This window comes from Poecilia mexicana, unplaced genomic scaffold, assembly GCF_051168715.1.
Source record: "Poecilia mexicana isolate PSO_F unplaced genomic scaffold, ASM5116871v1 scaffold_19, whole genome shotgun sequence".
Classification (NCBI taxonomy): domain Eukaryota; kingdom Metazoa; phylum Chordata; class Actinopteri; order Cyprinodontiformes; family Poeciliidae; genus Poecilia; species Poecilia mexicana.
The window spans coordinates 20637858-20650725 of NW_028263388.1; the positions used below are offsets into that span (position 1 = coordinate 20637858).

The 12868-nt window shown below is 38.3% G+C and overlaps 1 protein-coding gene across 1 annotated transcript; it reads left to right on the forward strand.

Annotated features, from left to right (window-relative positions):
* Positions 1-245: 245 nt before the first annotated feature.
* Positions 246-5625, forward strand: LOC148153721 (uncharacterized). The gene is made up of 2 exons (XM_088001064.1): positions 246-1940; positions 5040-5625. Exons 1-2 carry the CDS (start codon positions 328-330, stop codon positions 5623-5625), a joined length of 2199 nt encoding a protein of 732 aa, XP_087857190.1. The 5' UTR covers positions 246-327.
* The last annotated feature ends 7243 nt before the right edge of the window (positions 5626-12868 follow it).

The window sequence follows — 12868 nt, forward strand, 5'->3', positions numbered from 1 at the left end:
TGTACCAGCCAATCTAATTAAAGAGCTGGCATGTCAGAAACCTGCTCTGCCTCTTTGTTTAACATTGGGGCTAATCTCTTGCTACAAAGAGGTGTGGGGGCTGGTCTGTGTGGATGTGTGTGTGTGTGTGTGTGTGTGTGTGTGTTTGGGAATCCTGCCAAACCATCTCAGAAAACCATGTGTTTCATCTTTTACCTCACTTACAGCCGTTTAACATCTTGTGTTGCTAATATTTCCATTGATCTGTGTGTTGTGTACCTAATTTGTTAGCAAAATGAGCAGTGCACTAGAAAATTGTATGTCGATAAATTTTAAAGGGTCGATGTTATGTCGCAGTGTACTGATTGCAGTTTTTTGGCCGATTGGCGATCACTGATCTTGAAAAACCCTAACCTCTTTATCTCTTCCCTCCCTCCTCCCCCTAATCTGGAAGAGGAAATTCTCAACCTCTCAACTACTTTTAACCTTAGGGAAAATCATATCCAACTGCTCTCAAAAGGCCTTACTTTCATCCCTACAGAAACTAGGATCCCTAATATAAGGGAAAGACACAAACTCCAAATCCAAAATTATCACCGCCAACTTAAATTAGCAGACTTCTTCAAAAACGACAAAAACAATGACCGACCCCCTCCTTTTTTACCCCCATCTCAATGGGAACCACCAGTTCACAAGACCCACCCCCTCATTTTGGAACTAATTGAGCAGGACAAAATTGAAACTAAAAAAATCCCAGTCGAACCCGAAAGGAACAATCTTTCCCAACAGGAACTGAAGGCCTTAGAGGAATTACAGAAGAATAACTCGATCATAATAAAACCGGCCGACAAGGGCTCCGTGACAGTTATCATGGATAAATCTGACTACCTATGGGAAGCCAATAGACAACTGGGAGACGGGGAATACTACCAACCCCTAAAAAAACCCATTTACCCCGAAACCAAAATCTTAATACAGGACCTCCTTAAAAAATTGAAAGAACAGAAACACATCAATCAAAAACAACTCCTTTTTCTCACGGGCACAGACCCTCCCAGACCGAGGTATTTCTACCTCCTACCCAAAGTGCACAAAGATCCCACTGATTGGTCCAAACCCTTCCAAATTCCAAAAGGAAGACCAATCATTTCTGATTGCAGCAGTGAGTCCTATGGCTCTGCACAACTTTTGGACTTTTATTTAAACCCCCTCTCACAGAAACACCCCAGTTTTCTGAAAAACACAATCGATTTTTTGGAAAAAGTTTCCACACACACGGTGTCTGAGGGAACCCTCCTTTTTACTATGGATGTAGAAAACCTCTACACAAATATTGAAACCGAAAAAGGACTAGAGGCCATGGAAGAGTGCCTGAAGGATAATCCAGATCCTGAAAGGCCTGACCAAATTTTATTGGAACTCCTGAAGATTAATTTGGAGAGGAATGACTTCATGTTCAATGACCACTGGTTTTTACAAATAAAGGGGACGGCCATGGGCAAACGCTTCTCACCAGCCTACGCCAACATTTACATGGCGAAATGGGAAAAAGAGGTCTTCCAAAAATGCCCCAAACTCCCAAAGGCCTATTATAGGTATTTAGATGATATTTGGGGCCTCTGGGAACACGGTCAGGAGGATTTTGTACAGTTCACCGAAATTTTGGGGAATCATCACGCCTCGAATAAACTCAAAACCACAACCAACCTGGAACAAATTAGTTTCCTGGATGTAATAACCTTCAAGGGTGAAAAATTCAAGGAGACCGGGAAATTGGACAGCAAAATTTTCTTCAAAACTACAGATTCACACCAACTTTTGCACCGGAGCAGCTTCCATCCCAGACACACGTTTCAGGGCCTCCTGAAATCCCAATTAATCCGTTTCAAAAGAATCTGCTCAAATGATGAAGATAGGGAGGAGGCAACAAAAATCCTCTTCCAGGCCCTTAGGAAAAGAGGGTACTGTAGGACCCTTCTTTACAAGGTGAAAAAAGAAACCTTCAGGGAAGAAAACACAAACCAAAATAAAGATCTGGAAAGTAAACCACACCTTCTTGCATTAACAGGCCCCTTTTCAGACTTTACAACCAGAAACCACAGAATTTTGAAGGAACATTTCAAGGAATTACAAAAGAACCTTCCAATAAGTCAGAACTGGAGGGTTGTCGCGGCACCCCAGAAAAATCCTAATCTAAAAAGCCTTCTGGTCCACTCGAAATTCACCAAGAAGAATACCTCCTACAAAGGGAAACCAAAATATCCCTACGTCAGAAGTCACAGCGATAATAAACGTTGGACTCTCCCATCTGGAATTTCCCCCTTCCAAAAAAATGTAATATACCTAATCTGGTGTCACAGGTGCAAAAAACAATACGTAGGGGAAACGGTTAACTCTTTCCATATGCGCCTTTCCAACCACAAATCAAATGTTAGATGTGGAAGGAAAATGGAAACAATAATAATTCGGCATTTCAAAAAACATGGAGTTGAATCCATAAGGGGAAGACCTTTGACTCACAATCCAAACTGGTCAAAAAGGGAAAGATGGATTCAAGAAAGAATTTGGATTAAAATATTAGGAACTAAAACACCAAAAGACCTCAACGAAAGATAAACTTAAAATTAAATTAACTTTACAGACCCAAAAATTGATTCTCCCCAGCCATTATCCTCTCATTATCTCACAAACAATTGTTTTAGTATTATATTATTTTATCTTGACCCAAATACCCCTACGTTAGAAACCACATTAATAATAAACATTGGTTTCTCCTATTCGGAATTTCCCCTTTTCAAAAAATAAGGATAATCTATCTATCTAATATCACAAACACCAAAAACAGTACGTGGAAGAAATGATCATTTTTTACATGCACTTTCCTAACCACAAATTAAATGATAGATGCAGAAAGTAAACGAAAACAATAACATTCCAACAAGGAAAAGATGATTACAAGGGAGAATTTGGACTAAAAGATGGGGAGCCAAAACACCAAAGAACCTTAACGATAGATAAGGTTAAAATTAAATTAATTTTTCAGATCCCTAACAATTCTTTCCCATCCATTTATTAATTCGGATTAGAGAAAACAAATATTTGATCCTAACCTACTAAAAAACCCTGGATATAATTTTAACCTTTTAACCTTACCTACTGGAAATACTCTTAGCCTACCCTAAACAATCTCAGTTTATTTAACCCATCTCTCCTACTCATCCTAGTTCCTTAACTCCTTTTCTAAACCTAACCCTTCTTCTATCCTAAACTTAACCTCTTGACCTCCTGATCCCTCCCTCCTCATCCTAACTCTTTAAACCCGTTTTCTAAAACCTAACCCCACATACAACCCCCCTCTGTCTTGAGTTTAACTCTTGGGTTACCCTCCCCATCCTAATTCTTCAATATTCCACTTTTATCCTAATCCTAATCTAATTTTAACTTCTAACCTAAAACTGTTTGTCTTTCCTCTATTTTTCTCCTAAAAACTGACCAACCTGAATTTTTGAACACCAACATAACAAATCACCACTAGCTTAATCTGGGCCCGCTCAGAGAAAGCAACCTGCACCCACGGGAATATGCTGGACATATTCTACGCAGCACACACAGTACATACAAAACAATTGGGTGTTGTCATAGACACACCAATAACACCATACACCAGTTAAAAGATAGTCCCTGTTGCTGAAGATGGTGTTTGACCTCGAGCGAGAGTGCCTACCCTTTGAGGTACCTAAAGGGCAGTGATCCAGTTCTGGGTAGCCCACCACCTCAAGGAGCGAATCCACAACCCAAACTGTTGATTCTGATTTTGGTCGATACTTTTTATTTTGGTCTGAAATGTCACTAAATATAGCAAGAAAGTTGCTGAGTTGGTAACAGTGGGGTGACTATTGTTAGCTGCAAACGTGCAGACATGATCTGGTGGGCTAGTCTGTCAGTCAAACCTCTCCATCAGCAGAGCAGAAGAGGACAGAGGTTGATTTTTAGACCTTTGCTGAGGTAGATAAGATCGGCTGCACATGTAAGTATCACCTGATCACCAATGTCCCAAAATTAAGGAAATTGGCGCCGATAAAACTGTGTTTTCCAGGCACAAAGTTCCATTTTATAGAACAATCAAGTAACTTTGTTACCTTCAGTTATAAAAATGCTTAACTGAAATATGATTTTAAAGAAATTTGACCTCAATTTCTTTTACTGCACTTACTATATTTGTCCAAGTTTAATAAATGGTTTTGCCCAATTTTGCTTTTGTGCAATCGTCAGATGTTTGTGGCCTTGTTTACTATAAAATTGAAACAAAACAAAGTTGGTAAAAAATATATATACGCAGTACTGTACCCAATAAAGCCTATTTTATTTTATGTTGGTGGAAAACATAAGCAAAATACACAGTCTATTTTATAGTGGTAGGTCTACTCTTATATTATGTCTATGGTTGCACCTAGTAGCCCGCTCTTTCCCACCGCTACAGTGTGTGCTAACCAACTAGCATCATGGCCTGTTGACTACTTCCTCTAGCCACTGCTGGCTCCGAAACACAACACAGCTCGTCTAATATCTTTTAACACATTAACACATTTCCTTAAACATTCCTCGAACAGTACCAAATATTAAAAGTACTTAGTTAAAATAAACTTGAGGGTTATTCTCACCTCAACGCCGTTTGTGTCACTCCAATTTCTCTCAGATTATGAGAAACTGCAGAGCAACAGGCAGCTCAGAGTCCCCAATGCACCACCTACCGGTGAAACACCGTTACTGCACCCAGTCAACACAAGATTCATTTGAACGTTTTAGCTCACCACAATAAAAATGACTGACGAAAGCCCACAGAGGCAAATGGATGTGAGGCCTAAGGTCTCTTTTTGGACAAAAGTGAAAAAAACATTGTCCAACAAAGTTCATCCAGGTCAAAGAAGCCCAAATTACAAAAAGAGAGACTTTCTCAGTGAACTTCTGTGGGAAGTAATTGAAAAGGCTGCAGATGGACCAACTCTTGTCCGACACACCTTTGAAGAACAACATAGCAAAATTTTGATCTTGCTTTTAAGAAAAACTGGAGATATAAATGTGGACATACTCTCGGAGGTGTCAGAAGAGCTTGGTGAAAGGATTTTCCAGAGTATTGTGAGAGATGCATTCCACTTTGCCAGTGGACTGCATTTAATCGCACTACTTGATTACCCAGAAGGACACGAAGTCATCGTGGAAAAATTCAAAAAGCACCTGGAGAATCCTGTTCGTCCAAAGAAGATGTTAACGTCTACAAAAAGAAAGATCCGAAAGACTTTGTTTCCTAATGAGGATTTGTACGCAGATGAAAACTGCCTGAGTGAGGATTATACTCAGGCAACCATGGACCCTGAACAATTTTTGAGGGACGCAAACAGGATGGGTTTCAAGCGTGGAACAGAAGACGAAAGGAGAGTTATGGTGCAAAAGATCCTTTGGAGATTGATTTACAAGTCCAGTAACAGATCTAGCTATGGGGCTTACAAACAGAAGCACACCGAACCTGTCCAGAGAAAGCTTGCTCCAGAAATCTGGAAAGAAGTCAAGGACATCGACTTTGTCTTTTTTGAGAAAATGGGGAAAAAAACTCTGCCGAGACATCTTGCAACTTCTCTGTGGCAATGAAGATGTGGTTAGGGAACTGCTCTTCAAGATGATCAAAAGTGACAACCCAATTGTGATTTACAAGGTTGTAGAGTGCTTTAAAAGAACCCTGGCACGACAGCGGAAAATCAATCTCCGAGACACCTTTCTTCAAAAGGCATGGGGGCTCATCAAAAAGGCTGCGTGTTGTGGAGACGATTCAGACGAAGAAGAGAGGCAAGAACCCACCAAGAGTGGACGAAACGTTGTGTTTAGTCCACGCTTAGCTGGGCCTCTAAATTTGGTCAACTCAGAGGTCGGTACTGACACGGAGGAGTCAGAGCCGGTCTCCGAGTCAGAACAGACCTCTGTAACGGGACCTGCGTCAGAGTCAGGACCTGTCTCCGAGTTAGAACATGCCTCAGAGTCAGAACAGACCTCTGCAACCGGACCTGCGTCAGACTCAGGACCTGCGTCAGACTCAGGACCTACGTCAGACTCGGGACATGCAACAGAGTCGGGACCTGCAACAGAGTCGGGACCTGCAACAGAGTCGGGACCTGCAACAGAGTCAGGACCTGCAACAGAGTCGGGACCTGCAACAGAGTCGGGACCTGCAACAGAGTCGGGACCTCTCTCCGAGTCACGACTTGTCTCCGAGTCACGACTTGTCTCCGAGTCAGGACCTGTCTCCGAGTTAGGATTTGTCTCCGAGTCAGAACATGCCTCAGAGTCAGAACAGACCTCTGCAACCGGACCTGCGTCAGAGTCAGGACCTGCGTCAGACTCGGGACCTGCAACAGAGTCGGGACCTCTTTACGAGTCGGGACCTCTTTCCGAGTCGGGACCTCTTTCCGAGTCAGGACCTGTCTCCGAGTCAGGACCCATCTCCGAGTCAGGACTTAAATAAATATTTTGTTAAAAATCAAATGCTACATAAACCCAGCCGGTAACACTTTATTTGAATTCGGGTGAATAAGACTGACATGACACCGTCATAAACACCTGTCATGAACATGAATAAGTCTTCATAAATATTTATGAATGTTGTCATAAAGCGTCATTTGGTAAATCATGACACTTTAATACAAAGTTGACATTATTGAAAATGTCTTTGTTTTGACAACTTGACATTAGACAAAATGATTAATGATTGATTAATATTATTCAGCAGGTTGTTTTCTTGTCAGCACAAAGACGGTACTCTTATCTTTCATGTGACATAAGTGTCAATAAAATGATAATATTATAAAAATAAAGCTGTGGTCAATAAATCCCCACATATTTGTTAATCATTTCATAAGTAAATCAATGATTTACTTATGAAATGATTTATTTATAATACGTAAATCATAAGTTACCAGTTCAGACACTGCTAAGATCCTTTTATTGCAATTTAGATTGTGGTGATTTTGTTCTTTTATGCTGAGTTTGCATGCATTTCTAGAATGTGTAATATTACCTTGACCTCTATAATCCTATGTCCCAATTTATTACTTGAGAAGAATTATCAGAAAAAACTGTAGCAAGTTTTACGTTCAATGAATAAAAATTTAATTTTGATTAAGTATGGAAAGCAAATGTAAGGTATCTTTATAGTGATTGTTGTGTTCATGATATTCTATTTGGAAGCTTGTTTTTTCACCAGGTTCCAGTTTTGTCTCAGACTAACTGTGGTTGACAGTAGATTTGGTGTGAATTATATACATGACTGCCTCATAAGTTTTAGATAAATCAGTGAAATGTTCGTAAGCTATTGGTTCAGTGGCTAATTAAGACACACATCACTTTATTGTATGTCTGGAATTTACAAGGTGCAGGTAGTTTTATAGTAGAGACACTTCACTGCAGATATTTAGACAAACCACATTCATAAGATGATAAAAAACATCCAAGGATAGCTTCAATTTGACATAACACACACACACAGGCATGTTCTAAAATTCACTTTTTTATTGCACTCATCACTTCCAGCTTTTTTTTTTGCAGACATGACCCTGCATGTTTTGGTTTTACTTTTATACTGAAGCTTATATCCAGTTTTTTTTTTTTGCTTCATTATTTTACAGAGTATTACAGGTTATATGTTTGTTCAATCAAATTTATTTTTGCTTAGATTTAATGCTAGACTTAAACCTATTCAGTTTCCTAAATACAAAAACATAATACTGCATCTTTCTTATCTTTATTTAGATTGTTTTTCTTACTATACATTGTATTTTGGAGTTGTGTGTTTGAAAGTATCTCCTTCTTTATCATTAGTAAGTTTTAACAAATCTCCCAAATTATTTCTTTACATAGTAAAGCAACATAAAGGAAAAACACAACATAGAAAACGTGTGCTCTTATGTAAAATAATACAGCATACACCAGTGTTGTAGTACTCGAGATCGGTCTTGGTCTCGAGACCATTTTTTGATGGTCTCTGTCTCGTCTCGGACTCGGGCGCTGAGGACTCAGCATTTTATTTCAAGACCAGTCGAGACCGCAACTGTGAAAATATCACTAAACGCACAGCACTAAACGTCCATTTTATTTGTTAACATCTTTGTTTTCACTGGATGCAAAATGCACTGATTAAAATCCAACAAATAATGTTTCTGTCAATTGGGCATTGCCTCAATTGCTATGTTAAATGGTACAGACAGTGGTGGTTTCTGACATGAGCAATATAGGGAAATGTCCAGGGCGTTATCTTTTTAGGGATGGCACCAGACCACTGCGAATTGTAGCACAGACATGAAATGTCTGTGCTAAATTTCTGTGCACATGAAATTTTAATATTGGTAAAATTTATCAAGTATTTAATATCTAGGTCTTTTTATGGGAATACGGATCTTTAAGATCAGTTTGAGAAGCAATTTTGATCATATTTCCCATTTTATAGCGTGGGGCGCTGGTCTTGGTCTTGACTTGATATCGGACCCTGAAAGTCTTGGTCTTGTCTCGGTCTCGATACACTCTGGTCTTGGTCCTGTCTTGTTCTCGGGTTAGGTGGTCTTGACCACAACACTGGTGGTATCCATGCTAACTTCACCAGTCGATAAAATGGGACAGTTTTGTTTGCTTTTGTTTTACATCTATTTTGTTTGTATATAACTTTTATTTTATTTCACAATGTTCAGTAAAGTCAAACTCAAAATGTAAACTCAATTTCATGTTTTTTTTTGTTCTAAATGAGTAAAACTGTGTTGTAGTTTGAAACGTTAATTTATTTAAGTACATCATTTCAAAAGATGATGTTTTTCTCTTTCATTTAAGATCAAAATATTCTCTCAGACCGAATAAAAAGCTGCGTTTAATAAAAAGTGTTTCACTTGGTTGGTCTAGGAGATACAAGTGACTAACATAAATATTGATGGTGAAAGAGGAGAAAAGATGGCATTTATTTATTTTCATCCGTATCTCGGCTCCTTTCTGTACAGACTGGCATTTAGTTTTACAGAGAGCTCCACCTAACAAAACAAACAATCACATAAACAGGAGAAAACTGGGATTAAGAAAAAGACAGCGCTCTGCTACAATTTTACCAAAAAGAGTACAAATTCTATAATTTATTGAAGAGGCTGTCGTCTTCATCAAACCTGAGTTAAAAACTATCATTACAACCACTGTGGTAGCTATCCAAGGTATGGGCTCTTTGCACCTCAGCTTCCGCGTTCGGGGTAAAGCGGCTCTATTGTTTCCGATCCAATACAAATATCATTTACATTAGGTGCTTGCAGTGCTTGGCCAAGGTTTGTACATCGATCCGAAGCCCCAACAAGTCAGCTGAAGAAAGGTTTTAAGATGTTCGCCTCGTTATACATTCACTGACACGAAGGTGAGTTTTACTTAAACTTTGTGGCTAACATTAACGTTAGCTTATGCTAGTAGGCAATATTCTCGGACATTGTTCTTGTAAAATGTGCTATTTAAGTATCTAAACATTCTAACGGACAATGTTTTTATCTAATTTTCAAGTATATTATGTGTGTTTATTGTCGTTAGTGTCACAGACTAACGGGTTCGGTTACGGTTCGGACTTTTTACTTCCGAAGCCTGACGAAGCACAACAAGCCTCATAGCTTAACAGTAGCGCAACTCTGGTGTCAGAGATCTGGTTCAGCTGTTCAGGTTCAAAGTTGCTGCTTTTAGAAAAATATGACCGTGTTGCTTCATGTCTCCGTGTTATTTCGTTTTATTACCTTTGCATGTTTCTTGTTCAGAGCTCAGATAGGACGGTGTTTACAGCAGTATGTACAGGCGGATCAGTTGCTCGGCTGTCTGGCTCTGGTCTGCTCTCGTTCCCATAAACTCTTTCAGGCTGAATATAGAAGTGATTCCATGGAAATAACTCAGGGAGGCTCCTTTATTTACCATCCGTATCCCCGGTAGTTTTAGGCTGATCCGGAGTGAAGTGAAGGCTGCAAACTTTGCTGTGCGGCGTTAGCTGGTAGCGACAGATATTTACAAGCCATCTTCTTAATTCGGAACGCTTGGAAATTAACGAAAACTTAAAAGCCCATTATATTAGGAAGACAACAATGTTAACAGTATTGTTTTTTTGCATCTGAAATACGACTTAGTCTTTTCTACCAGTCATGGTAACTCAAAGCGGAAAAAAGTGAGCCGCATTAGCTCCTGGAGATGTGACGTCAACGCCTTAGGTGCAAAGAGCCCATTCTACATGGTTTCCTCTCCTCTAAATTCTAGACAAAACACTAAATGTGCTTAAGTATTACATTATCCATTAAATCAATGCAGTTTTTATCCGTTTACTGCCAAATTATATCAATCAGTCCCTCCAGTTTTTTGAGAATTATCGTGGAAATTCAACAACAAAGTCCAGCACATATTTTGTGGATTTTTCTCAAAAATTGTCAAAAACTTTCTGACTTGTACTAAACAGCTGCCTCAGTATTAATTGATGTTCGATTATAGTCCATGATCTATACAGCGAGTAATAAAAGGTCACATTAACAGTCATAAATAAGCACAAATATTTCCAAATCAGTGCCACAAATAATTTTGTTTTTATTGCAAAAAAAAAAAAATAAAAAATCACAAAAAGCATCACATCCTGGAGGAACTGAAAAGATATTCAATAATACTAATAATTCATTAATATTTTAACATTTTTTGAACAGGTTTTATCAATATATTCTGGCACAATCGGCCCTTTGGGAGCATTCATGATCTTGATTTGGCCCAAAACGAAAATGAGTTTGACACCCCTGATCTACACGTTCGCTTAGTTCAACATTAAGTCCATGTGGAGCGTCGCTGCCCCATGCTTCCGGTACCACTTCAAGGGAAGCAGAGTCTAAAAATATTCACAGTCTAAACAGCTCCCACTCACTTACCTAACACTGTGAATCACTGCATTATATTAGTGCAACATTTTGCACATGACCTTGTCTAGCGACATGGAGGACCACTCATACTGTGGGCTTCTGTGTAGCAACACGGCGCTCTGTTCTGCTCATTTCTTAAAGTATGTTATTGTGAGGGTCAGGGCGTTTGAGCACCCTGTTGGTGTGCGTCTCCCAGTCCAGCACATTTATATTCCACTGAGCCGTCCAGGTGAGTCACGCATCTCTTAGGGATCCTTTAAGTAGAAGAGCTCCCTTTTAAATGCACATAATTATGTAAGTATTGTTGGTATTTAATTCATTTATATTAAAACTGAAAATATCTATCTCATATGAATGCTTCTTGTGTATTTATTTTTTGAAGTACTGTTATGTTTTTATTTCATTACAGTAAATTATTTGTACATTTTATGTTATATGTAACTCGTCTATGTTCGTCTCAGGTCCAGTAGGTTGACTTCACAACAGACTCAGGTTCATTGAATTTACTCTAACAAAACAAGAAATCAAGTTGGTGGTTAACATCAGTCCAGCAGCTTCTGCACCTATACATTAAATAAAATATAATAAGTAACCCTAAACAAACTACAGAGCTACAGTTACCAGCAGTTAGCAGTTGGAAAATTAAACATAGCTAAAATGGACATTAATAATGATAACAGTTAAAAATGTACACAAAACATAGCAAGATTACTCATGAAACACTTTATATGATTAAATTTGTCTAAAATATATGTTAAAATATAATATTTGTAAAGAAAACACGGAGCTGAACCCAACATTGCCACAGCTACAGAATGGCAACTGTATGACAGGTTGCCATAGCAACCTGTCAGTTACTGGTTGCTATGGCAACGGCCAACTGCCAAAAGCAGCATAACAGAATTTAAGACACCAGCAAAAGTCTGGAGAAACAACAATAAGTTGTTTCTGTTATATCCATAAAATAAGTGAACCAATGCTGATTGGTGGTGGCTAAAGTTTCTGGAATCAAATATCAGAGTATTAAAACCATAACTTCTCCTTCCGACATAAATTGATAACAGTGCCTCCAGTTTCAAAACAAATTAAATAAAACTTAATGGTAATTCTGATGTGTCCTGGTTTCCACATGCAGACTGAAAACATTGTCAAGTCTTCAACAATATTCTCTTTGTAAAATAAAGATGTGAAATTATTTTGTTAGGTAAACAAATGTAAATATAACCTAAAAACTGTGGACCAGTGATGGAAATTTAATTTTAAGAATATTGTGTGCAAATTCAGTCTGGGTATCAATATGATCATACTTTTGTTAAAGTCTATTTAAAATGTGTTGAAGCTGAAATTACTTTAATTTCTATTTAAAATGGCAACTTTAACTGCTAATAATTCAATATTACTGTGCAACCTGAAAGATGTGAAAAAGTAAGGGCACCCTTACAGACTTACTGTGATTTGTGCTCCATAATCGAGTAAATTTTAATGTCAGGCAAAGACGACTGAGAGTTAATATATCACGACTTAAACGATTGACAACTTTTCTGCACCTGATTACTTCCAGACCTCATTAATAAAAAAAAATCACTTTATAGATCGTGTTCTTGTTTTACTTTATAGATGTATGTCTTTCTGATTGCTTGCATTAGTGGCCTATTAAATGCTTTAAACAATTAAAAATCCAGATTTATAGGCAAAATATTGACCAGCTCACTCTCAATTGCACTTTTATTTTATGTAATCTATAATCTGCTGTTATTAATTTATCATATTTAGCACAAAGAGTGTACAGAGGGACATGTGTACAGTATGTTTTCTTTTTAAATGAAGTGTAATTATCATTCCTTTTCTTCAACCCTTGTTAGATTTATCCTCTGGTCTGCTGTGCAAAAGTATGTTTGACCATTTTTTTCCCTTCTTCTTCTTCTGCACAAATTGCAGCATAATTGACC